This window comes from Zonotrichia albicollis, chromosome 12, assembly GCF_047830755.1.
Source record: "Zonotrichia albicollis isolate bZonAlb1 chromosome 12, bZonAlb1.hap1, whole genome shotgun sequence".
Classification (NCBI taxonomy): Eukaryota; Metazoa; Chordata; class Aves; order Passeriformes; family Passerellidae; genus Zonotrichia; species Zonotrichia albicollis.
This window is the reverse complement of record NC_133830.1, coordinates 20,086,251-20,109,514: the sequence shown is the minus strand read 5'-3', so window position 1 is coordinate 20,109,514 and position 23,264 is coordinate 20,086,251. Positions and strand designations below refer to the sequence as shown.

At 46.9% G+C, this 23,264-nt stretch overlaps 1 protein-coding gene across 10 annotated transcripts in view; it reads left to right on the top strand.

Moving 5' to 3' along the window:
- IQSEC1 (IQ motif and Sec7 domain ArfGEF 1) overlaps positions 1–23,264 on the top strand; it is a 298,040-nt gene that overhangs the window by 145,297 nt on the left and 129,479 nt on the right. For 6 of the 10 annotated variants that reach the window (XM_074550173.1, XM_074550165.1, XM_074550168.1 and 3 more), the window contains one exon: positions 13,389–13,433. The exons of 3 other annotated variants lie outside the window; for them this stretch is intronic. In XM_074550173.1, the coding sequence (XP_074406274.1) occupies positions 13,389–13,433 (45 nt within the window). Of the gene's footprint in view, positions 1–13,388; positions 13,434–19,778; positions 20,385–23,264 lie in introns of those variants that run through there. One more of the 10 variants, XM_014272975.3, reaches the window with a different exon arrangement.

The following is a 23,264-nucleotide window of genomic DNA, read 5'->3' as shown; positions in this document are numbered from 1 at the left end:
TTCCTTAGGTATTTTATCCCATTCCCTGGGGGTTTATCCCATTTTCTGGGTGTTTATCCCCATTCCCTGGGTATTTTATCCCATTCCCTGGGTGTTTATCCCATTTCCTGGGTATTTTATCCCATTCCCTGGGTGTTTATTCCATTCCCTAGGTGTTTTATCCTCTTCCCTGAATGTTTATCCCACTTCCAGGGTGTTTTATCCCATTCCTTGGGTGTTTTATCCCATTCTCTGGGTGTTTTACCCCATTCCCTCAGGGTTTATCCCATTCCTTGGGGTTTTATCCCATTCTCTGGGTGTTTATACCCATTCCATTGGAGTTTTATCCTATTCGCTGGGTGTTTTATCCCACTCTCTGGGTGTTTATCCCATTCTCTGGGTGTTTATCCCACTCCCTGGGTGTTTTATCCCACTCTTTGGGTTTTTATCCCATTCTCTGGGTGCTTTACCCCATTCCCTGGGTGTTTTATCCCATTCCCTGGGTGTTTTATCCCATTCCCTGGGTGTTTTATCCCATTCCCTGGGTGTTTTATCGCATTCCCTGGGTGTTTATACCCATTCTCTGGGGCTTTATCCCATTCCCTGCATGTTTTATCCCATTCTCTGGGTGTTTATCCCCCTCTCTCCCCCTGCTCACCCTTCTGGCAGAGGGAAGGGGCTCTGGGGCTCAGGAAGAGCCCAGGGTCGGGGCAGGGAGCTCGAGGCTCCAGTTCCTCACTGGAATCAGGGATCCCTCCCGTGCTGAGCTGCCACAGATGGATGGAAGAGGAGAAGCAGAACTGCACCGAGTCCATCCACAAGGAGAAATGCCATTAATGACTTCATGGAGAGTTTTCCTGGCCGTGTCTGGATCCTCTCCAGGCTCCTGCTCCCAGCCATGAGCTGAGCTGACCTTCCTCAGCCCCGCCACCACCCAGCTCCCTGGCCATGACCCAGAGCTGTCCAGGCACTGACCCTCCAAAGAGACCCTGGGGACCTTCCTGGAGATGGGAGGGACTCCTCAGAGCCAGCCAGATTTGGTTTTGGAATCCTGCAAGGCCAGAAGGAGAGAGTAACTGTGCAGCTGATGTGGAATGAAACAGAATCACAGCACGGGCTGGGCTGGAAGGGACCTGAACAATCATCCTGTGCCATGGGCAGGGACACCTTCCCCAGAGCAGGTTCCTCAGGCCCCACCCAAAATATTTTGGTTCCATAGTGAGTGCAAGGCAAACATTTGGTGTTAAAGTTTCTGTGAAATAAATGTGCTGGTATGGGAGGGTTCCACAGCCCCTGATACTGAGGGAGCTGGGGATGCTCAGCCTGGAGAAAAGGAGGCTCAGAGGTGAACTCATCACCCTGCAGCTCCTGAAAGGTGCCTGTGCTCAGCTGGGGCTGGGCTCTTTCTCCAGGCAGCACTGACACACCCAGAGCACACAGCCTCAATCTGCACCAAGGGAAACACAGGTTGGATATCAGGAAAAAGTTTTTCATGGAAAGAGCGATAAAGTTCTGGAATGGCAGCCCAGGTCCGGGGAGGTGGTGGAGTCCCCATCCCTGGGTGTGTTTAACAAAGCCTGGATGTGGCACTGGGTGCCAGGCTTTAGGTGGGGTGTTGGGGCTGGGTTGGACTTGATGACTTTGAAGGTCTCTTCCAACCTGGTCATGCTGTGAATTCTGTGAATTCTGATGAGCAAGGCCACCTTGTTTGTGCCCAGCTAACACCTTTATGTGCCATTCATGTTTTATCTCAGTCATTTCTGTAAAAAGCAGGTATTGCTGTTTTCCCTTTAGACCTGAGATTTGAGAAAATTTTAAATAATTGTCTTTATTTGCTTAACAAGCTGGGAAGTATTTCAAATAACCAAAAGCTGTTTCCTTTGAGTTATGTTTATTTCCCATATTCAAGAGAAAATGCACAAAACAATATAATGAAAATATGTCCCTTTCTAATTTCTAGTGCTTCAAGCAAGTCCTCCCTGTTCTGTAGCCATTCAAGTATTTAGCTATTTTTATGTTATTTGTGTGCTCTTTGGCCTGTAATGATCTTTGGCATATGCATTCCTAGAACAAATGCATAAAATCAACCCAATTTATGACCCGTTAATGTAAGCATTTTATCCTAAAGAAAGTATGTCACATCTCATTCACCTCTGAATTTTTTTTTCCAAGCCAATCACTGGAGCATTGCACACCTGAAAATGAGATAGCGTTGAAATCCATCTTGCTCTCTCCAATTAAATTCATTTTTACGGAGGATTCAATTAGTTGTAATTGCTGCTTTACGACACGCGTTTGCCAGGGGCTGGGGTGGGGAGATAATTAATCTTGATCAGGCAATGGTGCTCCAATCATTTTCCCTGTCACCCAGCCGGGGCTGTCATTAATCAGGAGCTGTCCCCGACCCGGGGGCTCTGCCAGCGCCGTCCCTGCCCAGGCTGATGGCCCTGACAGACCAAGCTGTGTGCTGGGCTCAGGCTGCTCTCATTAAAGTCACCTCAATCCTTTGTTAGGGTCACTCTCAGCTGTGCCCGCCACCCTCTGGAGTGCTGGAGGTGCCTTCAGTGTCCAGCCTGGGGTTGAGGTGCTCTCCACGTGCCTGGAGCTCTTCAGGACTTTTCTCACCAGGACATTCTTTATTGTTGTAGTTGAGATAGAGACAGTACAAAGCAACACACTCCATTTCCAGAAGGCTTCAAACCCTGTTTTTATTCTAGCATGTATGCTTGTTCTACATTCTTACAAAGCTCATAACTTTACTCACTGGTCATGAGAGACAAGCAAAGTGTTTGTTGGAATAAGCAGTTACAAGTTTCACTTATTTATCTTTCTTTCTTTCTTGGTTTCTATGTCAACAACCTTGGTAGGAAATTCTTTCAGGGGTAAACATGGGTCCTCTTATCAAATTTCTCAATGGCTCACAGAAGTTGGCTGTAAAACATCTTCCACACTTTGTAACTTTAGTGTTGAGTCATCTTTTAAAATTGTTCTTCTTTTTGATTTGAGGGAGTTCACTGGAAGTTTTGTGTTTATTTTTATGCTGGATTCCAAGGGAGACGTGGACAGGAGCTGTCCTTGGGTGGGAACAGCTCCTCCCTTGGTGGAGGGAAGGAAACAGCCAAGGCTAAGGCAGGAAACAGCCTCTGCTTTTAGAAGTAAAGCTGAAAGCAACAAATAGGCATTATCAACTCATCTGATGCTTTTCATCAAAGACTGAAGGATGATCAAAGAGCCCTGAAGGGAGGTAAAGGTTCAGGTGTGTAGTGGAGCAGCAGGAAGTCTGTGACTTCATTCCACGTGAGGCCAAATGGATGCTGAGCTTGGCTTTCAAGGTCCTTTTAGGGACCTTATCACCGAAGGGGTTTGGGAACAGCCAAAGGTAATACAGAGACTCCATCATCAGAAGGTATGAAAAGACACCTGATTATTAGAAATCTGCAGTTCTTATAGAAACAATGGTGGACTAAGACCTGATTGGCCTTTAGGAATCTTTTCTCACACTATTGGTGAACTATGAATACCACCCTCTGGAGAACCATATCTATAAACAATGGTTACAGAAAGAGACATGATAATTGTTTGAATTCTTTCCTCTAAGTTTCCCACAGCTTCTAAAATCCTGGGAGAGCTATGTCTCTCTCTCTTCAGGGGATTTATAATTACTGCAGGACCTATCTTGGCCAGAGCACTGAGCCCCCTGCAGAAAGCCCACATTACCTTGGTCAGGAGCAGGGACATTTGGGAGGCAGTTTTTGGTAGTGTCCATGTCAGATGCTTCATCTTAACCTGGAGTGGATAACCTGGGGCTGTGGAGGTCAAAACTGGAGGTGAAGTGGTGCCTCCTCCAGGCAGATGGGCAGGTTTCTGCCAGGTGTTTCTTCCATCTGATTCTCTGCTGTGAAAAAGGTAAATGATGAAATGATCTTTGAGTAAAACTGAGAAATTAGGAAGACTCATTTAAAGCTTACTTTGACATTTTCCTTCCACGTTCTTTGTGTTTTGAGGGTTTTCCCAAAGAATTTCAGCACTCTGTGTGTATGTGTATGAACACAGAGCATTTTCCAGGTAGGGTTGGCCTCCAAACACATCCAGCTGCATCCAAGCACAGCCAGAACCTTTGGGTGCATCTGGGGCTGCACATCCTGATTTCTGGGTTTGCACTGAAGCTGCAGGGGTTCTCATGTGTGCAAAATCCTGAACTGTTCTACTGTAAGTACTGGAATTTAGGATGAGTATGGGAAGCACTGGGGAGCTCTTGAATTGTGTAAATCCCGTGGTCATTTTATTGTGGTTTCAACTGGTTTGTTTTAATATCAAAATACAGGGCAGTGAGAATTATTATTACTGTAAATTGATAAAAGTAAACTGCCAATTTACTTGCTGGAAAATCCTGTTTCAGTTGAGGAGCTGCTCTGTAGCTGCCCATCCCTTTCCCAGCACACACACCACTAACCCCATGTTTTGTTGTTTGGCCACAGACCTGCTGACATAGCTCCACTTGGGTTTGGGTTTGGATTCTGTGCTAGCTTGCTAATTGCATGTTATTTAACTTAGGTTTGTAAGCCTTTGCTTCCAGATAGCAATGATGCTTTTTAAAAAAATCTAACTGTGCTTTCAGCCTGTAGGTTTGAGCCTGCAGAGGAGTGGGATCACTGAAACATTGACTGTGCATGTGGAGTGATGAAGAAGTTGTTTTCTGTCTTTAAAAAGAAGCATCATAACCTCTGACAGACTGATAGAGTGCACTAGAATTTAAGCCATTGAATCTACTTATCTGAAATATCTCTGTCAATTTTCCTTTTGAGAAATGATGGGATTAAGATAATAAATGCAGTTTTGCTGAATAATAGGGAAGCAGCATATGGATTGCAGGTCTTTGAATGCACTTAGCAGCATGTGTAATTCTGTGTACTTCCTGGGAAACAAAAGAGGGATGCTCATTGATCCACAGAGTCTTGTAATGTGCTGCTCCTGTGAAATGCTGGGTGAGCACAGAGGAGCAGCACTGGCGTGCAGGGGAATATTCACTGATTGGGAGGGGATGGATGGAAACAGGTTGGGAGTCATGTGAATGCTGAACTGGCAATGTGATGGTTCTGGAGAGCTGCAGGAACGAGTGGCTTTGTCATGGCAGGTGATGGGTGAGCCCTGGCAGTGCAGGCTGAGCTCCTGCTGCCTGTGGATCTCCTGCCCACCCCTGTTCTGTCCCTGTGGGATGCAGAGTGCAGGGAGCTGCTCCAGCTGCAGATGTGCCCCAGATCCCACTCTGAGCTGGGCACGTAGGGGCTGCTGATGGGAAGGTGAGAAACAAACCTTGGGCCTAAAAACCGGGGGAAAAGTGGGAATGAATGTGTCCCTGAGGCAGCCCTGAGTGCCAGCAGGAGCTGTCACAGTGTGCAGCCTCAACACACCTGCAGCACCTGCAGCAACAGCAACAGGCTGAGATTCAGGGGATGCTGTGTGAGTCTGTCTTGGATGGGATGGGATGGGATGGGATGGGATGGGATGGGATGGGATGGGATGGGATGGGATGGGATGGGATGGGATGTGGCCAGGCTGGGGTGTGTTCATGGTGTGCTCACCTTGGGGAGGGTTCATCCTCCCCTGCATCACTTGCACAGAGCTGTTGGAGCTGCTTTTGGAGGACAGTGATAGAGCTGCTGAAAGGACACGTGGGGTTCAAACACAGATTACACCTCCAGGTCAGGGTTACTCCCCAGCCTTTGTTTTCTGTTGTTTTTCAGCAGGGTGGTCTCCAATGCCATGGGAGGATACCTAGGGGCCTGGGATTGTGGGGAATTGTGCAGGGTGTCTCTCTGGGCTGTTGGCTGGGATTTTGCTCACCCAGAGAAGAGCAGTTTGTCTAACTCAGGTACTCCCAGTGCTCCATTTACAGCCATCAGGGAAACTTACACATAATGTGAAAGTGCTTTGGGGTTTGTACCTCTCACAAGCATCGCTTTCTGTGCAGAAGATGCACAAACAAAAAGGGAAAGCTGCTGCTGGCCAGGGACACTAGTGAGGCCTCTTGGTGGAGAGCAAGTTTGTCCAACCATGTTGTTGAACAAGACGTTTTCAAACAGTTCAGCTCTCAGATTACATTAGCAGGCTGGACCTTGGCCTCACAGGGGATTAAACATAGATCTGGAAGCTTTAATGTCTTCAAACTGAGTTATATACAATTGGCTGCCGCTATCACAATGCTCCTTCTCTTCCTTCTTTGGAAAACCCCAATTCCCATGCTGCATGTACGGGTTGGTTTTGTTTTCAGGGCTCTAAATTTGAGCTGCAAATAGTAGTGAAGCTTGTTAATAAACATCTGATCTTTGTGTAACTCTGGGAATAAGGGCAATTTAAATGATGGGCTTCACTTCTAACAAAGCCAAAACCACATCACTGCAATATTTTAATATGAAATCAGTTCCTCTGGCAAGATAGCACCTTGAAAAACAACGCTGGGTAGATGTTCAGCAGATAATAAATTCTAAACTGCTTCTTGTCACTGGAGTGGGCCCCTGATAAAGTTATTTTTCTTCTCAGAGTTCAGGGCTTGGGGGCTTGAAGCTCCTTTGGAAAACCCAGCAGAAGGCTGGGCTGTTTGAACACCAGGCAGTCTCAGCAGTGAAATCCTAAACATCAGGACCATTAACCTCTAGGTGTTGTTGTTGGAGTTAATTTAGCTCATGACAGTTTTTGGAATTTAATTTTTCAAGGAATATTTTCACTGTACGGGGTGTGTGTTAGTACAAATCAGAAATTACAGCATTTCTGCTTCCACAGGTCCCCCTGTTGTTACTCCTGCAGACTGCTCTAGGAATGCAGGTCCCACGTTTGCAAGCACAAATGGCTTTTAGTTAATGTAATTCTGTTGCCCCTGCACAGAAATTCAATTTCACTTTTGCAGAGTGTTCTGAAATTAAGGAAGCCAGCTGAGCCTTGCTAGTCTGACTATTTTCTCCTGGCTTTCAGGGTCATGTTGGGCTTTGTTTCCTGGACATTGTTTTTCTTACAGATCTAAAATCTCTTTGATATGATGTGATTGTATTTTGATTTGGAAAGCATGCTGTAAAAATGAGTGTTTTGGCACACTTGTGTGTGAGTGACCTGGGCAAAGCAGCTGTGCTCTGAGGACACGCAGGAGCTGCTTCCCATTTCCAGTGCTGGGAGAAACTTCAGACACAGCCAGAGGTCCAGCACATTCCCAGCTTTGGGAATGCAATTCACTTCAGCCCCAAGCAAGGAAATCTTTTTTATTTCTAAAAGCAGCATTAAGCATGTGTTTAAATACTCCCTTGTCTAAATGGTTCATTAAAATATTTGGGACAAAATGTATGAGAAGAGAAAATGAGAGGCAGGAATTTCCATGGTATCCTTTAAGGCCCTGGCCTCTGAAAGCTGCCTTTCCATAGGTGAGCAGTGCCAGCTCTTTAAGCACAGATTTTAAATTGTCTGACCAGCAGAAAGGCTGAATTGGAGGTGTATTTTCAGGTTGCTATCAATGGATTGCTGATTGCCTCTGCCCCACTCACCTGCAGGAGAAGGGCAGGACAATCCTGCAGCATCCTCTGGCGCGGGGCTGTTCCACTGTTACATCTGCACCGAGGCAGCTTTGCTGCACTGCATGTGCTGGTGCAGCTGCCAGAGCCACTGCAGCTTCCCTGGGGGCTCCTGCCTGTGCCCCAGCCCTGCTCTGTCCCTGCAAAGGGTGGCCCAGTGTGGCCCAGGATGGCCCAGGGATGCTGGCCCAGCTGGGAGGGTGAGTGAGCACCACAGCACCCATGGCTGGCAGCGGCCCCTGGCAGTGGCAAGGCCGGGTCAGGAGGAAGGCAGCAATGCCCTGGGAGCCTGGCAGTGCCACAGACAGGGCCAGGAGGAAGGCAGGAGTGCCTTGGGAGCCTGGCAGTGCCAAGGCCGGATCAGGAGGAAGGCAGCAGTGCCCTGGGTGCCTGGCAGTGCCAAGGCCGGGTCAGGAGGAAGGCAGCAGTGCTCTCGGAGCCTGACAGTGCCAAGGCCGGGTCAGGAGGAAGGCAGGAGTGCCCTGGGAGCCTGGCAGTGCCAAGGCCGAGGCCAAGAGGAAGGTAGGAGTGCCCTGGCCCCTGGCAGTGCCTGGGCTGCCTCCCATTGTTAATGTGGGTTAATTACTGCAGGCCATGGCTGCAGGCCTGGTGAAGGCCGCTCCAGCCACAGCGATGTCGCTGAGGGGCTCCCTCAGATCCCTCTGAGCTCTGGGAGGAGACCAAGCCCTTCAGCAGCTCCTGCTCCTGATCCCCCAGTGAGAATTGCCCTCAGGTTGCTCCTTCTGAGCCTTTGCTGGGGAGGTCAGGTGAAGGAGTGTGGCAGGAGCTGCACTGCCAGGCCCTGGGTCCCGTGAGCTCAGGGCCTGTGGGGCTTTTGGAATGAGTCCTCTGACATCTCTGCCAAGGGACATGAAGGGATGATTTTCTTTGAATGGCTGGATTATCATTTCAGTTTTGTCTGTGGGGGATGGAGTGTCCTGGTTGAGGACGATTCTTCTGTCCTCTCCTTTCTGCCTGTTGGGATTGGATGCTTTGGGCTTTCCTTCCAAATGGAGCAGTGACACTGGGGTCTGTGCTGTGCCAGACCATCCTCAAGCAAGGCTGAAGATTTCCATTTAGTGAAGCTGCACTTTGGAATACAAAGAAATAGTTTAGTCCTCCTTTGTATGTGAGCATGTGGAGCATCACAGCACCAGCCTGCAGCGAGCAGGTTTCCCTTTCTTCCGTGAGCTGCCAGCTCCTGGGAAGAAACTGTGCCAAGCAGCAGCAATTATTCGCTGAGCAACACCCCAGACAGGGTCTTAAATATTTAATGTGTTATTCTGCATTCCTTCCCTTGGTGTGAGAGGGATGCAGTGCTGCGAGCATCGAGGCTCCGACAGAGCTCAGAGCTGCCTTTTCCCCTCACACCCCTCTGAGCTGCTGTCTGCAGACAGCATATCTTTGTACTCTGATGCTCCAAGTGAATCTCCCTTCTTAGCCAAAAGATGATATATTTAAGCAGTCTTTATTTGGGATCAAGCTGGGGGTTTGCTTCAACTGCAATTATTTCATCTGTCACCACTGTGCGTTTCCGTGCCAGAAGAATATCTTGGCTTTTCTCAAATTGGATATTTTTCTGGCTGCTTGCACGATGTGTGCTTGTGCTGTGTGGTTATTTGTAGGCTCTGCCAGCGGTAAGGGAGTAGTGCTGGGGTCTCCTCTGTCCTCTGGTGAGCAGCTAATGAAGCAGTTGCAGCCATCTGCACTGATGGGAAGGGACTTTGCTGCCCCAGCTCAGCATTACCCAAGCAAATTGAGCCCGCAGGGTGGGGCTGCCCAGGGGACCCTGAGGAGGGCGGGCAGCTGGGCTGAGCCATCAGAGTGGGGACTCCCCCAGGATTATCCCCTCAGCCCAGCAAGAGCCTCCTCAGAACTTTGCCCTCCCTCAGGAGAGGTGAACCCAAGGCTGCAGCGTGGGCACGGGGCTGGGCTGTGCAGTGACTGTCCCTGTTCATCCACCTCAGCCAGGGCACACTTCTGGGTGGCTCTGTCACACTGGGGCTTGCTGCATCACAGGAACGTGTTCCAAACCCTCAGTGGTTCCCACTGTCCCTGCAGAACATGGAGAGGCAGGAGCTGGGGGGCTCTGTAGCAGCCCCAGATCAGTAACACTCCTTGTCTGCTGTCACTGCTGAGCTAAACACCTCTGGAGGTTTTCACTTCTGCAGTGTTCATCCCCTGCCCTCTCTATGTCACACAATATAAGGAGCTCCATCTTGGACTGTTTCCAAAATAATCTGCAGTCATACTGATTTTTGTATTTACAAAAACCAGTTTCTTTCATCACAAAAGAAGCAAAACAAACCAGAGCTTTTTATCATGGCTCAAGATGCCAAGAGTTAATTGTGTGTTTCCCTTCAATCTGCTAAACCATTGTGGAATAAGGTCTTTTAGGCAGCCAGTTGCTGGGAATGCTCTCTGTGCACCACACAGTGCCAATAACAAGAGCTGGAACCTGTGGCCTGGTTTTGTGCTCCAGGACAGAACTCTTGACTAGAATTGTGTTTATAGTTTTTGTCTGTGGATACCCAAAGCCTACTGTCTGGATTTTAGACCAATGGTTTCTTGGAAATATTTGTATTTTCTCCTGCAGAAGTGGGCTGGTCAGGATTCCTGTGCTGATGGACACAGCTGGGAGCTCTGGGCAAGCTCCTCACCCAGGAGCTGAGGATATCCATACTTTGGGTAATCCTTTTAGCCTTGACAGCAGTTGTTGCTACCAACAATTGCACACATTCTTCAGGTTCCAGGCTGGCCACGTTAGCAGTGAATAATCCCTGTGTGTGCCCAGTTTAGTTCCAGTTCATGCCACCAGCCCTCCGCCTCTCCCTGAAATGGCAGGAATGTTCATGGTTCAGCTGAGTCACGGTGGAACTGGGGCAGATTCCTTCACTGCACACCTGGAAGGACCTTGCAAACTCCATGGAAACCAACTGGAGATACAAAACAGCCCCCAGGGTGGTTTGGAGCATTCCCTGAGAATTCCAGGCAGTTGTGCAGTCTGTGCTCTGTCTCAGCTCAATTTTCACTCAAAGCCTTGGGCACAGTTCTGCACTTAATGTACTTTGGGAATCTTTATAATTATCTTTATTAATACCAATGGAAATTATACATATATAGACAAGTCTGTTATATTTAACAATATCTTTTTAATGGCTTCATCATTAGATATTGTCTGTGCTTCTTTCTGGGCTACAAATGTCCTGAGCCAGTGCTCATTAGGAGTAAACAGGAGTTTCCAGCTCACTTTGTTCACAGCAGTATTTTATTTTCCCATCCAGTCAATTTGTTAAAATGCCGAACAAAACTAACAAACCTTATTTTGAAGTAACCTAAATGAGATATATTTTTATCATTCCTGAAGTGACCCCGTGTGCAATGAGATGTTTGGTTTGCTGCAGCTTTAATGACATTGTGTTCAGAATCTGGGTTATTTTTATGTTTTTAATTAATTTTTCATCTTTGAGCAGTTTGGAAAGAAACCAAAAGACTTAAATGGGATTTTAGCTGGGAAGAAAGAAGGGGAGTGATGATGTGATTATACTATTCTGTAAATTCAATAAGAATTAACTAACTTTCTGTACCCTAAATCCAGATCTTTTGGTAGAATTTAAATTTGATTTCTCCTGTTTCTGCTGGGAGGGTTTGTGGCCACTAAATGTTGGTTTTCATGTTGTCACACTGCTCCTGAGGTTTTCCACAGTGCCAGGCAGAGTCTGGGTTGGGTGGCCAGGTACAAAGGCTGGGCTATAACAATTGTGGGGGTGTAGCCCTCCTGTGTAGGGCTTGTTTTCCATCTTCCCCCCCACAGTGTGGGGATCTGTCTCATCCAGGGAATTTCTCCACATCAGCTCCAGAAGCTTCTCCTGTCTTTGCCACTGTTCCTATATCTGATCTTCACCCAAAAAAAAACATATAGAAGTTGCAGCAGGGGAGGTTTAGGTTGGATGTTAGGAAATATTTCATCCCTGAAAGGTTTGACAAGTAGTGGCCCAGGCTGCCCAGGCAGTGCTGGCATCAGCACCCCTGGAAGTGCTCAGGAAACATCTGGATGTGCTGAGGGGACGTGGTGGGATGGACCTGGCAGTGCCAGGGGAACAGAGTCATCCTGGAGGGCTTTCCCAGCCTTGATGAGCCTGTGCTTTGTGACCCTAAGAGTGGTATTTTTGCTGAGAGCTGTGCTCTCAGGTGTATTTATATATATTTAAATATATATAATATTCCTATATATTAGTATATTATATAGTATTCCTTAATGTATAATAATATATTATATATAATACATTATTATATATTAAAATACATTATTTATATATTAATATATTATTTTTATATATTAAAATAGGTATATTTTTAGCTAGAAATACACGTGCCTGTCCTGACTGAGGGTTTGGGTGCTGGGGAGTACCTGGGATGCCTGACTTCAGGAAGGAGAGCCAGGATTCCTAATGAAGCTGTAATCCTGCTCCTGGGGGTTGTGCAAGGAGTGCCCAGGTCAGGAGTGCTCAGTGTCACCAGGGCTGTGCTGGGGCTGGGGCTAATCACTGCTAATTAGCATCTCCTCAGTATGCACAGCACACCCCTGCTGCACAAAGACACTGTCTGAGAAACATTTATTCATAGCACCAAGGGCCAAAACTGCTCCCAGCAGATTTTTTCTGCGAGTCTGGGTTAAAAGCAAGGCAAAGCCACTGAGTGAGCAGACTGGCACCTCACAGCATACACAGGGAAGCAGGAAACTGAATTATAAGTCAATGAAGTTCACCCTTTTCCATGGTTAAACCAACACCCAGCCACAAGGTTGGCATATGTGCGCCACCCCCTCAAAATTCAGCACCATCCACAGACCTGAGCTGGGGAAGCAAACAAATTACAGGGTGGCAGAAGCTCCCCAGATCTATTTTCAAGCTTTAGTGCTTTAATTAAAAGCTATTTGGACAATATGGTTTGTTTCCATTTCTGTACAGCTAATTCTTGCTGCTTTTGTGGGTTCCTCCCTTCACACCACCCTGTTTATTTCTGTAAACAAATTAGGAATCTTGGAATTCAAAGTAAAGATTTGCCTTGATCTATGAATGGCCGCTGTAAATATAATTAATGCAATTCTAATGTGAATTTTATGAACCTCCATGGACTGCACATGTTTATGGCTCTGTGAGCAAAGGCCATTTGTGTAAGGGATAGAAATGGATGAGTGTAAGTAACCATTTAAAAATTATGGGGCTTTGGCTGATGTTTTATTACAGCCTGTGAAAAAAACTGGCTTCACCCTCAAAATATAATCCCATGTTATATATATATATATATATATATATATATATATATATATGTATAAAATGTTGTTATAATGAACCTGGAGTCATGCTCAGAGAGAGCAAGGGTAATTACACCACACTGCATGTTAAATATTGCTGCTCAGAAGTCAGCATCCTTAGAGAACTTCTTCAGTTCCTACAATTACCTGAACTCTGTGCTGCAATAATTCTGCAGGACAACCCCACAGATGCCTTTTTGGGCAGAGAGCAGAAAGCCCCAGAGTGTAAAAGTCACTCAGATTCAGAAGGATGGAGTGCTTTTAGAATATTGAAAATTGATCAGATTGTGGCTTATTCAGACAAATGTTTCTCTAATTCCTTCTTCTCTAATCTAGGAAAGGGTGATGGGTTTTTGGTTGGGTATTTTTATTTACTCTCATGTTTAATGGCATGCTAAGCACTCTGAAATGCCACTAAGAAAGAAGAGAATGTAAAGTCATTGATATTTAAGGACATAGAATTTTTGAATAGCTCATACTTTAATTTGGTTTGTGCTTTAATGCTTCATAATTTTATTCTTTTGCTGTCACCTCAGGACTTCCCTGGAGACAGGAAGCAGCGTCTCAACTGACCCACTCAGGTACTGTAGCAATCCTAGCTGCTAGCTGTAGGTTTGAGCTGACAGAAATGCCCTGTTCTCACCAGCTGCTCATCTCAGCTTCACCTTGCTCTGCCCAGCCAGCAAAGGCACTGACCTGATGGCTGGATATTCCTAAGAGTGGATAATTTGCTCTTTTCCAGGATTTCCACTTGAAATTCAGCTCTAGCTTGCAAGCCCTGGGTTTGTTCTGGGAGGAGCACCAAGGGGAGGGACAGAAGGTGTGTCTGTGCACAAACCACCTCTCTCTCAGATTTTTACAACCTTCCTGCTGCCAATCTCTGACCTGTCCTCTCCTGGCAGGTCTGTGCTGCCTTGGGGACAGTTGTGTGGGGATGTCACTGGTGTTTCTGTCGCTCAGCATTCTGATAAAAGCACCCACCCTTCAGGGAGCTCTGTCACAGGAGGCACTGCCAGAGCTGGGGTTTTACTTTGATCACTCCATTTAGAAAGAAATGTTTGGCCCTGTTAACACTGCATATCAAATGGGTACCTTGCATCTTTTATTCTCATCTGCACACACTGAAAAGTGCATCAAAGGCACAGAATTCCTTTGATAAAGCTGAGGCAGGGTCCCTCCCTCAAATCAGCAGCTGGTTTGGTACAAGTCTTCCTTTGGAGATGCTCTGGGTTGAGGATGTGACTTTTTCCCACATGATGTCATTTGAACCTTGCTTGAACACAACGGTGGGAGCTGCTCTGTTTAACCTTATTCAAATTAAGGCCCTTCTGTAATTAATTCTGTAATTAATCTTCCATTCTTACCCAGTGTAAAGTGTTCTGCAAGTGAAGCATTTGCCGTGTTGCCATTTCCTAGCAGCCTCCCCCTGTGCTGTGATATTCCCTTTGTCCTCCCACAGCAGCACAGCACCACGTTCAGTGCCCACTGTACTTCTGTCCCATTGCCAGTGTGATGGGAACACTGGGCCTTTGTCTGGCAGGACAATGCAGGAAAAGTCCCAACTTCCCCCTGCTCTGCTCCTCTGCAAATCTGTTTTAACAACAGCACCGTGATGCTGGGGTGTGATTTACCAGAGCCAGGTATTGCTGCCACCTTTATTGCAGGCTGGAAATAGATTTTATTACAATGATTTTCCTTCCATGGAGTATTTTTTTCCATGGGAGGAGGGTATCAGTGAGAAATATGGAAGAATTAGATGCATGCAGTAAATCCTTCTGAATGTTGAGGACTGGGCTGAAATAATCCCAGACAAGGATGTAAAAATGCCACTCTTTAACTACAAATTGAATAATTTTATGAAGTTTTAAAAATCTGGAGTGAAACAATCACAGAGGAGGAACTGAACAAAACTGTTGAGATTTTATCAGATAAAACTGAGAATTTTTCTTAGTGTTAAATAATTATAGAGGGACGAGCACGTGATACCCAGTCCACTTCAGCAGGTCAAATAAGCCTGCTCTGGAGCTGTAATTACACAGAATTAAGGCCATTATTTATTAAGTACAATGAAAGATAATGGAGGGCTTCTTGTTCCTGGTTGTGTTCTCATGAGCCTGTTGAGCAAATTGGCCTTTGAACAGCCCAGAAAATGGGATGTACCAATTAACATGGCCCCATGTCCTGTCAGGTTTTTCCTAGTCAAGGTATTCTTTTTGCATTTTACCTGCTCACAGATTTCCTGTTCCCATCACAAGGGACATTTCCCCTCAGTGAACCACTCAGTGCTGGAAAGAGTAAAGGTTAATGTAAATATCTTGCTTCTGTCCATTATAAAGAGGAAAATATGTAAAAATTGGCATATTATATCTGTGCATATGTTGGTTGGCACAATTTCTTTCATAGCCTGACAGGATTTATTCTGGATATTTTGAGTTGGACTCTGTCAGCTTTCAGCTGGCATCTAAACATATTTTGTTTCCTAGTATCTAAAATTTAACGTGGCCCTTCTGGAGGGGTGAATTGCCAGGCCTGTTCCAAATTAGCTGGAAATTTATTAAATTAGCTCAGCAGATATTTGGGGCGGATTTGTCATCTTCTGTATCAAATTGATCAGCCAGTGGTTGTGTGAGCCCAGGGAACAGATGTGCAGATGGGACAGTAAGAATAAAGAGAATTAAGAGAACAGCAAAGTTCTTCCTGCCCTTCTGCATGGATACTTTGGCAGCTGAGTGGCTTAATAACCAAAAATAAAGGTTATTTTATAAATGGTGATGAGAATTCATCTGCGGGGGAGTGCAGAACTCTGAGAGCTGTCTGCAGCCAGAGAACTTTGTTTTGAGTTTCTGGAAGGTTTCTAGGCAGCAGAGCTGCCCTTCAAGTCAATATGGAAGGAAGAGATCTGGATTTATGTCCTGACTCTCTGGGCATCCCTGCAGAGCTTGTCACCAACACCTCAGGGTGTCACAGGGTGTCCCCAAGCCCGAGGGCTCTGTGTGAGCTCTCCCACCTGTCCTGGTGGGGCAGGGATGCTCCAGGGGTGGTACCAGGAATGCCTGCAAGGGGCAGGGAGGGACATTTGCTTTGTCAGAGCCTTGAACAAGAACATTTGCCTCATTCTTTGTGCAGCCTAGAAATTCCCCCCCCCAGCTTTGGCGCAGAGGCCACTGAATGCATTTTGTTTTGTGTGCTGTGGTGTCTGGTGAGCAGCAAGGCCTTCCAACCTTCCAGGAGGAACTTCAGCATCTCTTTGGTAGCCCAAACCCTGGGTTTGTAGCCCTGCTCTGTACTCCCCCCATTTTTATTGTGGTGTGTGCAGGGTATCATGGATGAATATGGGATCCACACTGGCTGGGTCCCGTGAGATTCCTGAACTCCACAACACACAAGTGGCTACCATGAATTTTTGTGTGTGGCCAGTTGAGCATTTCACCCTTGAAAGACTTGTGGAAAACAATTGAACTACTGCAATTTCTGTGCTCCACCTAAATAGGGGGATATGCTGTTTATCTGAGGAAGTGAAATATTTTTCAGGATTGTTCCTGGCATATCACTCTAAAAGTTGAACTAAGTAAATAACAGCAGTTCAATAGTAGTAATTTGTGAAAGGTTGTCACCAGACAAGTCAATTTTCCTGGTCTGCCCAACTTTTCCAGCAGGCACTGGTTTCATGCTGGGGTTATTTTATCCCTCAGTGGATTGTTTTCCTTCAGCCTCAGAGCTCCAGGGGTTGGCAAGAAAACCACCCCTAAAAAAGGAGGTGGCGCAACGTTCGATTTCCACTTGGCCCTTTTTTAGGGGCTGTTTTTGAAAGCCTTGTCAGAGACTGAACTCTGAGTGACTGCAGAAATTCTCAGCAAACTGCTTACAGCTCCAGTGCTGGAGCTGCATCACATCCAAAAATCCCTGCTTGTCTTGGGCCTGGGAATTCCAAGTCAAAGGTTTCGGTAAATGCCTTTCTGAAAGAACCAGTTCTGCATCCCGGCTGAGCGTGAGGTGAAGCTTAATTTCCTTTGTTGTTTTCCTCTGGAAGACAAGTGAAAATGAAGAACGTGTTGAGAGCGTGGGGCTTTTCATTTGCAAAAGTCCTCATTAGCATTTTCTCTGCAGGGTGGGATAATCGTGGCTGGATGCTGTCAGGAAATCCATGGGTACATGGCTCCTGTGCTCCAGCCCACTGCTTAGAAATAGATAATTAGGGTGATAAATAGGATTTTTTTTTTTCTGGAAAGGATATGATGTTGAGAAAGAAATTGCTTTGCAATGTGAACAGACAAAGGGGAAGTTTCCTGAAAAGTCTCATTTCAGGATCTAGTGTTTGGCTGGCGTCTCCTGAGCTTACTTCTCTTGGGCTGGCTTTCCCCTTTTCCCTTGATCCTGGGAATAGCTGGCCTTGATTATGGGATGTAGCCTTTTTTTTTTCTTTCTTTTTTCCTTCTTTTTTCCTTGGAATGTAAAAAAATCCAGACACAAAAATGTTACAAAAGGGAAAACTCATTTTCTTTTCTTCTTTCATTTTTTTTCTTCTTTTTTTTTTTTTTTTTTTTTTTTTTTTTGTGCTGTTCTTTTGTGAAGACAAAGGAAAAAGGATTTCCCATTGCCATCTTGTCAGTACCAAACCCAGGGCAGGAGGCAGTGCCAGGAGCTTGGGGCTCACCAGCAGCCACTGAGTCTCCAGGGCCTTCCCTCAGTTCCTCTTTAGATAAAACCACCCTGGAGAACAGGGGATGAAAAGCTGGGATGAAAGAGTTTTGATAAGAAAATCTAAATATCCTCACCGTGATGGCATCAGTGACTTGAAAATTGCCAAGCTAATGAAGCCCAGGGGAATATGAGTCTGGGATGATAAATGGGCTTGGATTTGGGCAGTGTTTTGTGTTGTTGGGGGATGTTGCTTCTCACAGATAACCAGTTGTGTTTGCTCAGGATTCACCAGCTCTGGTGCAGCTCTGAAAGAAATCCCAGCAAATAAGTGCAGGCAGCACAAGGAAAGGACAGAAAGGGGTACTTGAAAGAGAATCTTCACAAGAAAATATATTTTTGAAAGGGCCCCAATCAAACATATTTTTTCACTCCAGGTTGCTTTTCTCATGATCTGGTCATTCCCACCACCTTCCCTGTCCTGTATAAGGTGTTTTTAGGGAAATACCACACAAAGTGTGACCCTGTTTAAGCATAACCCCCTGATTTCTTTGCTGCACTAAAGAAACTGCCAGTTCTTACTCACATATTTATAATTTCATTTAATTAAACTTACACAAGGCAATTTTCTAAGAAGATTCAAGGCACTTCTGTAACTGCACAGTGACAATGAGGAAAACCAGAACCCCTAAATATAGCTTATATAGATCCCTAAATATAGCTTATTATCCAGGCACTTGGGGAACTAGATAGGTCCACATGGGAAAGGGCCTCAGGTTGAGGCTTAGGGCTTTGGTTTTCTCTGCATATTTTTGAAACAGTGTTAAAATTCTTGTGGCATTTTGGGGATGGGATTGTGGGGGTGTTTTATGGTTTGTTTGGGTTTTTTGTTTGGTTGGTTGTTTGTTGGTTTTGTTTTAAACATTTGTCCAAGTGCCAGAGTGGTTTTGAAGCATTTTGTCAGATTCTGCCTTTGGTTTTGTTGTTGTGACTGTTGAACTCTCAAGTCCCTCTGTACCTGTTTGACAGCAGTGCAAGCTGTAGCTTAAATGTCTCCTGTGAGGGATTTTCAGAAATGAAACGGAATCAGAAACAGCCAAATTGTAGCTGCTGGAAGAGTAAACTTAGAGCAAACTGCACACCAGCCTTGGTCTCCCTCAGGACACTTCTTATTTAACAACAGCAACAATTTAATTTAAAAAAAAAAGATAAATTGCTGTTGAAGTTGTTGTGTGCCAGTCCTGTGTGTTGCAATGGAGCAGTTCTGTGCTGTTGTTAACTCAGAGTATCCCGTGAGCCTGGAGAAGGGGAGGGATGGGCACAGATCTGGTTTCTGACCAGGGACAGCACCCAGGGAAGGGCTGGAGCTCTGTCAGGGGAGGGTTAGGGTGGATCTCAGGGAAAGACCTTAAAGCCCAGCCCCTAAAGCCACCTCCCACTATTCCAGGTGGCTCCCAGCCCTGTCCAGCCTGGCCTTGGACACTTCCAGGGATCCAGGGGCAGCCACAGCTGCTCTGGGAATCCTGTGCCAGGGCCTGCCCACCCTCACAGGAGGAATTCCCACCTAATCTCTAATCTAACCCTGCCCTGTGTGATTCCATTCCAGGATTCTCACCCGTGGCAGTTCACGTTGGGATAGAGAGGAAAGAAGGAGGAGGAGGGGAGGGAGTTGGTAGAATTGGGCCATGGTAAAATATAGAAACTGTTAAAGATTTGTGCTCCTGTTCTCTCAGAACAAAAGCAGCCCGCGTTTATCTGCCCGGCAGAGGTTTCGGTAGCAAACGCCGCGGCTCTGCCATCCCAGCCCGGGCAGTCCCAGCCCGCGCCTCGGGGGTGGCTCCGGAGCGGCTGCGGCTGCCGGGATCCCCCGGGATGCTCGGCCGGGATTCCCGGAGGGGCTGTCCGTGCCCGCCGGCAGGCTGCCTGTCTGTCCGTCTGTCCTTCTGTCCGTCCGTCCGTGCCCGCGCCCCGGGGGCTGTCCCGCTGCCGCCCCGCGCTTCGGGGTTGGTTCATCCTCCCCCTGCGCTCCCTGGCAAAGCGCGTTGGGAAGCAGATAAGCACAATCTGGTGTGCGAGCGGGAGGGTCTGAGCTCCTGCCTGCCTTCTTCTTCTTTTTTTTTTCTTTTTTTTTTTTTTTTCCTCTTCTTCTGCTTTTTTCCTTTTTTCTCCGCTCCTTTCCCCTCCCCTCACGAGAAGCCCCCAGCTCCCGAGGTGCCGCAGACAATGGAGCTGATGTGCTGGTACAGGAGGCGCTGATTAACGGGGGGGGGGGGGGGGGAAAGGGGAAAACCAGGGAAAAGGGCAAACGCCTGCAGCCCCGTGGGCTGAGATCACAGCTCTGCTCTGGGTACCGGGCACTGGTGTCACAGCCCATCGAGATAATTGCCTGCATTTTCCGAAGTTCTGGGAGCTCTGAGGATGCTTTCCAAGGCTCCATCAAAGCCCGCAGCTGGGATTTCTCCACGCTGTTAGTCCGGGGGGGCTCTCAGAACGGCCTAAAGCAGCCGCAAGCAGCAGTGGGATTTCTGTGTAACAGCAGTGATCCCGGTAGGACCGGGGGCTGTGGGTGAGACCGCGGCCAGCGGGGTCCCAGGGCGCCCATGCACTGGTGTCCTTTGTGCGGGCGGCGCTTTGTACGAGCGGGGCACGGGGGCTGCAGGTGCTGAGCGGCGCCGGGGCTGCCCCGGCTCGGGCGATGCCGCAGCCCCGCCATGGGGCACGGACACCGCGCCTGACTCATTCAAACCCCGACAAAAAAGTCTTGTGTCGCTAAAAGCCCGCTGCAGACCGCGGTGGCGGCGGCGGGAGTGCTGGAAAATGCTGAAGTTAAAGGCCTTCTGCTTGGATTACTGGCAGTTTTTATGTCTCCAGCCTCTCCATGGTTTCTATAAAAGGTAAGAAAACGTTAACTCTGCAATGCTCTTCAGCACATGATGCCACCAGGGTTTTTCCTCGCCGTTGTGCTCCCTGGGAGAAGGGAGAAGGGAGTGGTAGGCAATTAATGAGAACTTGTGACAAAGATTGTAAAGCTGCTTCTTTCTTTTTTTTTTTTTTTTTTTTACTTTATTGCTTTAATTATCAGCTGCTGTTGTCTCTGTGCATGCAGATGTGAAGGTGAAGGTGCTGTTTGGTTTTAACCTCTACTTTAGGTCACATCACCTAAGACTCAGGACTTTTTCCTCGCTGCTGTTTTATCCTTAGGCACAGTGGCTCGTGCTGGAGTGTCCACACTGTACACGACACTGGCAGATTAATTGAAATGTCACGGGAGTTTATGGAACGCAGAGAAAACCCTTTATTTCCCTGAGATATTTAGCAATATAACAGTTCATCTTTCCTCTCCCTCCCAGCACAAAGTGCACATCAGAGTCATTCAGAGCAGTGGGCACTTCACTTAGACAGGTCTGACACCCAGCTTAAATGATTGATGGTGAATGGTGATCCTAAAGAATAGGTCTGGGTGTCAGATGCATTGAGCTTGCCTATTTAATGGAACAGCAAAATAAGCAATTCCATTTAACATGTCCCTGAACTTACCCTGATGCTTTTTAATCTACACTTCGTTTTCCTTGCTCCTGATTTATGGTGCTGAGCAGAGGGAATTGGATGGGTCTGAATTTTCTGGGGGGAAAGTGGGGATCCCTTGGCTGTGAACAAAACCCGTGTGATTCTCTAAACCAGGATTCCGTTCTCCTTACGTACACTTTCTGCCCCGGCTACCTATTGTCAGCCTACAGAAAGTGCTTTGTACTAAATGCTAATTGCAGTTGAATTTTTCATGCAGCGACTGAAGGCTGGAAAAGGGAACTGTTCCAATCTTTTTCAAGGTTTGGGGGGTGCCCCGCACTTTCTGCATTGAGCAACATGGGACCCTCATCTGTGACCATTGGCTTGTGAAGTTTCAAAAGATAGCTTTATTCTCCTCTCCTTGGAGTTTTTCACAGATTCCACTGCCAAGCCAAAAAATTCCCAACCTAGTCCCAGCCCATTGTGATGTTTTCCTTGCTGAGAAACCATATAAAATAATAGGAATGGAGCCAGACTGTTTTGACACAAATAAATACTGAACTCGAGCCTTCTGTCTTGGGTTCCTGGCGAAATCCCAGCTTTGTGGCAAATGAATTTACTGGGGACTTATTCTACATCTCCTAATGGAAACCCTTGCAATAGGGCTGCCCATTTATTTCCTTCCAGAGAATTAATTTACTTGCCATCACAGCCTGGATGTGCTTGAATCTTCTGTCTGCATGGGCAGCACTAAAACCAGGCCTTAAGCACTCCAGCATCACATAGAGGCACTTTGTTCTCATCTTTTTGAGAAGAAAAGAAAATTGAAGGAAAGTTGTAACTTCCTCATGTTTGAAACAAAATAAATTGTTGGTTAAAGCACAAACAAGTGTGAAAAGCAGGTGCTGCAGAATAACAAACTTTAAATGCAAGGAAGTTCATCTGAAAAAAAAAGAAAAAAACTTTCTGGAGACTTTCATTTACTTTTTATTAGTGATTGTAAATTGTTTTAAATGCTCTTGGAAAAGAGCCCAGGGGCAATGGAGAGGATTTGTGTGTGGCTTGCGTGTATATTTCCTATTTTTGTGTATAAAATGAAGTAACAGATAACCAAAGCAGGACTTGGGTAACATTTCCATGGAGTAACCATGCTCTTTCCTTCTGTGCACTGCCTGACTCTGATTTTCAGTTGCAGTCACTGCTCAGAGCTGTGGAAAATGTTCCTGGTTGCTTTGAAAGCTGTGATTTGCTGCTCCATGGTGGGATGTCCAGCTGTGTTTTCCAGCTTTTATTATTCAGGGAATTCTTGTGGGTTCATGTCCAGAGAAGGGAACGGAGCTGTGGAAGGGTTTTGGAGCCCCAGTAGAGGCTGAGGGAGCTGGGAAGGGGCTCAGCCTGGAGCAAAGGAGGCTCAGGGGGCCCTTGTGGCTCTGCACAGCTCCTGACAGGAGGGGACAGCCAGGGAACAGGGACAGGAGGAGAGGGAACGGCCTCAGGCTGGGCCAGAGGACCCTCAGGGTGGATATTGGGAAAATTCCTTCATGGAAAAGGTGGACAGGCACTGGAACAGGGCAGTGCTGGAGTCCCCATTGCTGGAAACCTTCAGAAAACACACGGATGTGGCACCTGGGGACATGGGTCAGGGCAATGCTGAGGGAATGGTTGGATTCCACGATCTTTGAGGGCTTTTCCAGCCAGAATTCAGTGATTCTGAGTCTGCTGCCTGGCCTAGATAATTCTGATTTCTGGTAAAATCTTATCTTGCTCTGGGGTGCACTTCCATGGAAATTCAATCCATGGGCTTGAAGAGAATTCTGTGCGGGATGTGTTGGGGTTTGTGGTGGCCCCACTGGGGTTTGTGGGCTGGGAGAGATGGAGGACAAGGAAAATGATCCCTTCCCCCTCCCTGGCTGTGGCTGCAGTGCCAGCTGGGGCACTGCAAGCAAACACTGAGCCTGGGTGATGGCAGAAAGGAGAACTAGGACAGGTTTTCAAGTTTATTTATGTATACAGGGTAAAAAATCTAGCTCCAAAATAGCAAGCTGGGCATGTGGCACTCCCAAAGAAATGCCAGGTAAGGGCAGACACCACGTGTACACAAAGAGCCTCTCTGGAGTTTGTTCTCTCAGCACAGCCAGGGGAGGGGGAAATTGGGAGAAGTTCACCAAACACACTTGTTCCTTGAATTTGGCAGCACCTGCAGCAACCAGGACTTTGCCCATCCCATGTATGTTCACAAAGTGAAGTTACTGCAAGGTAACAGAGCC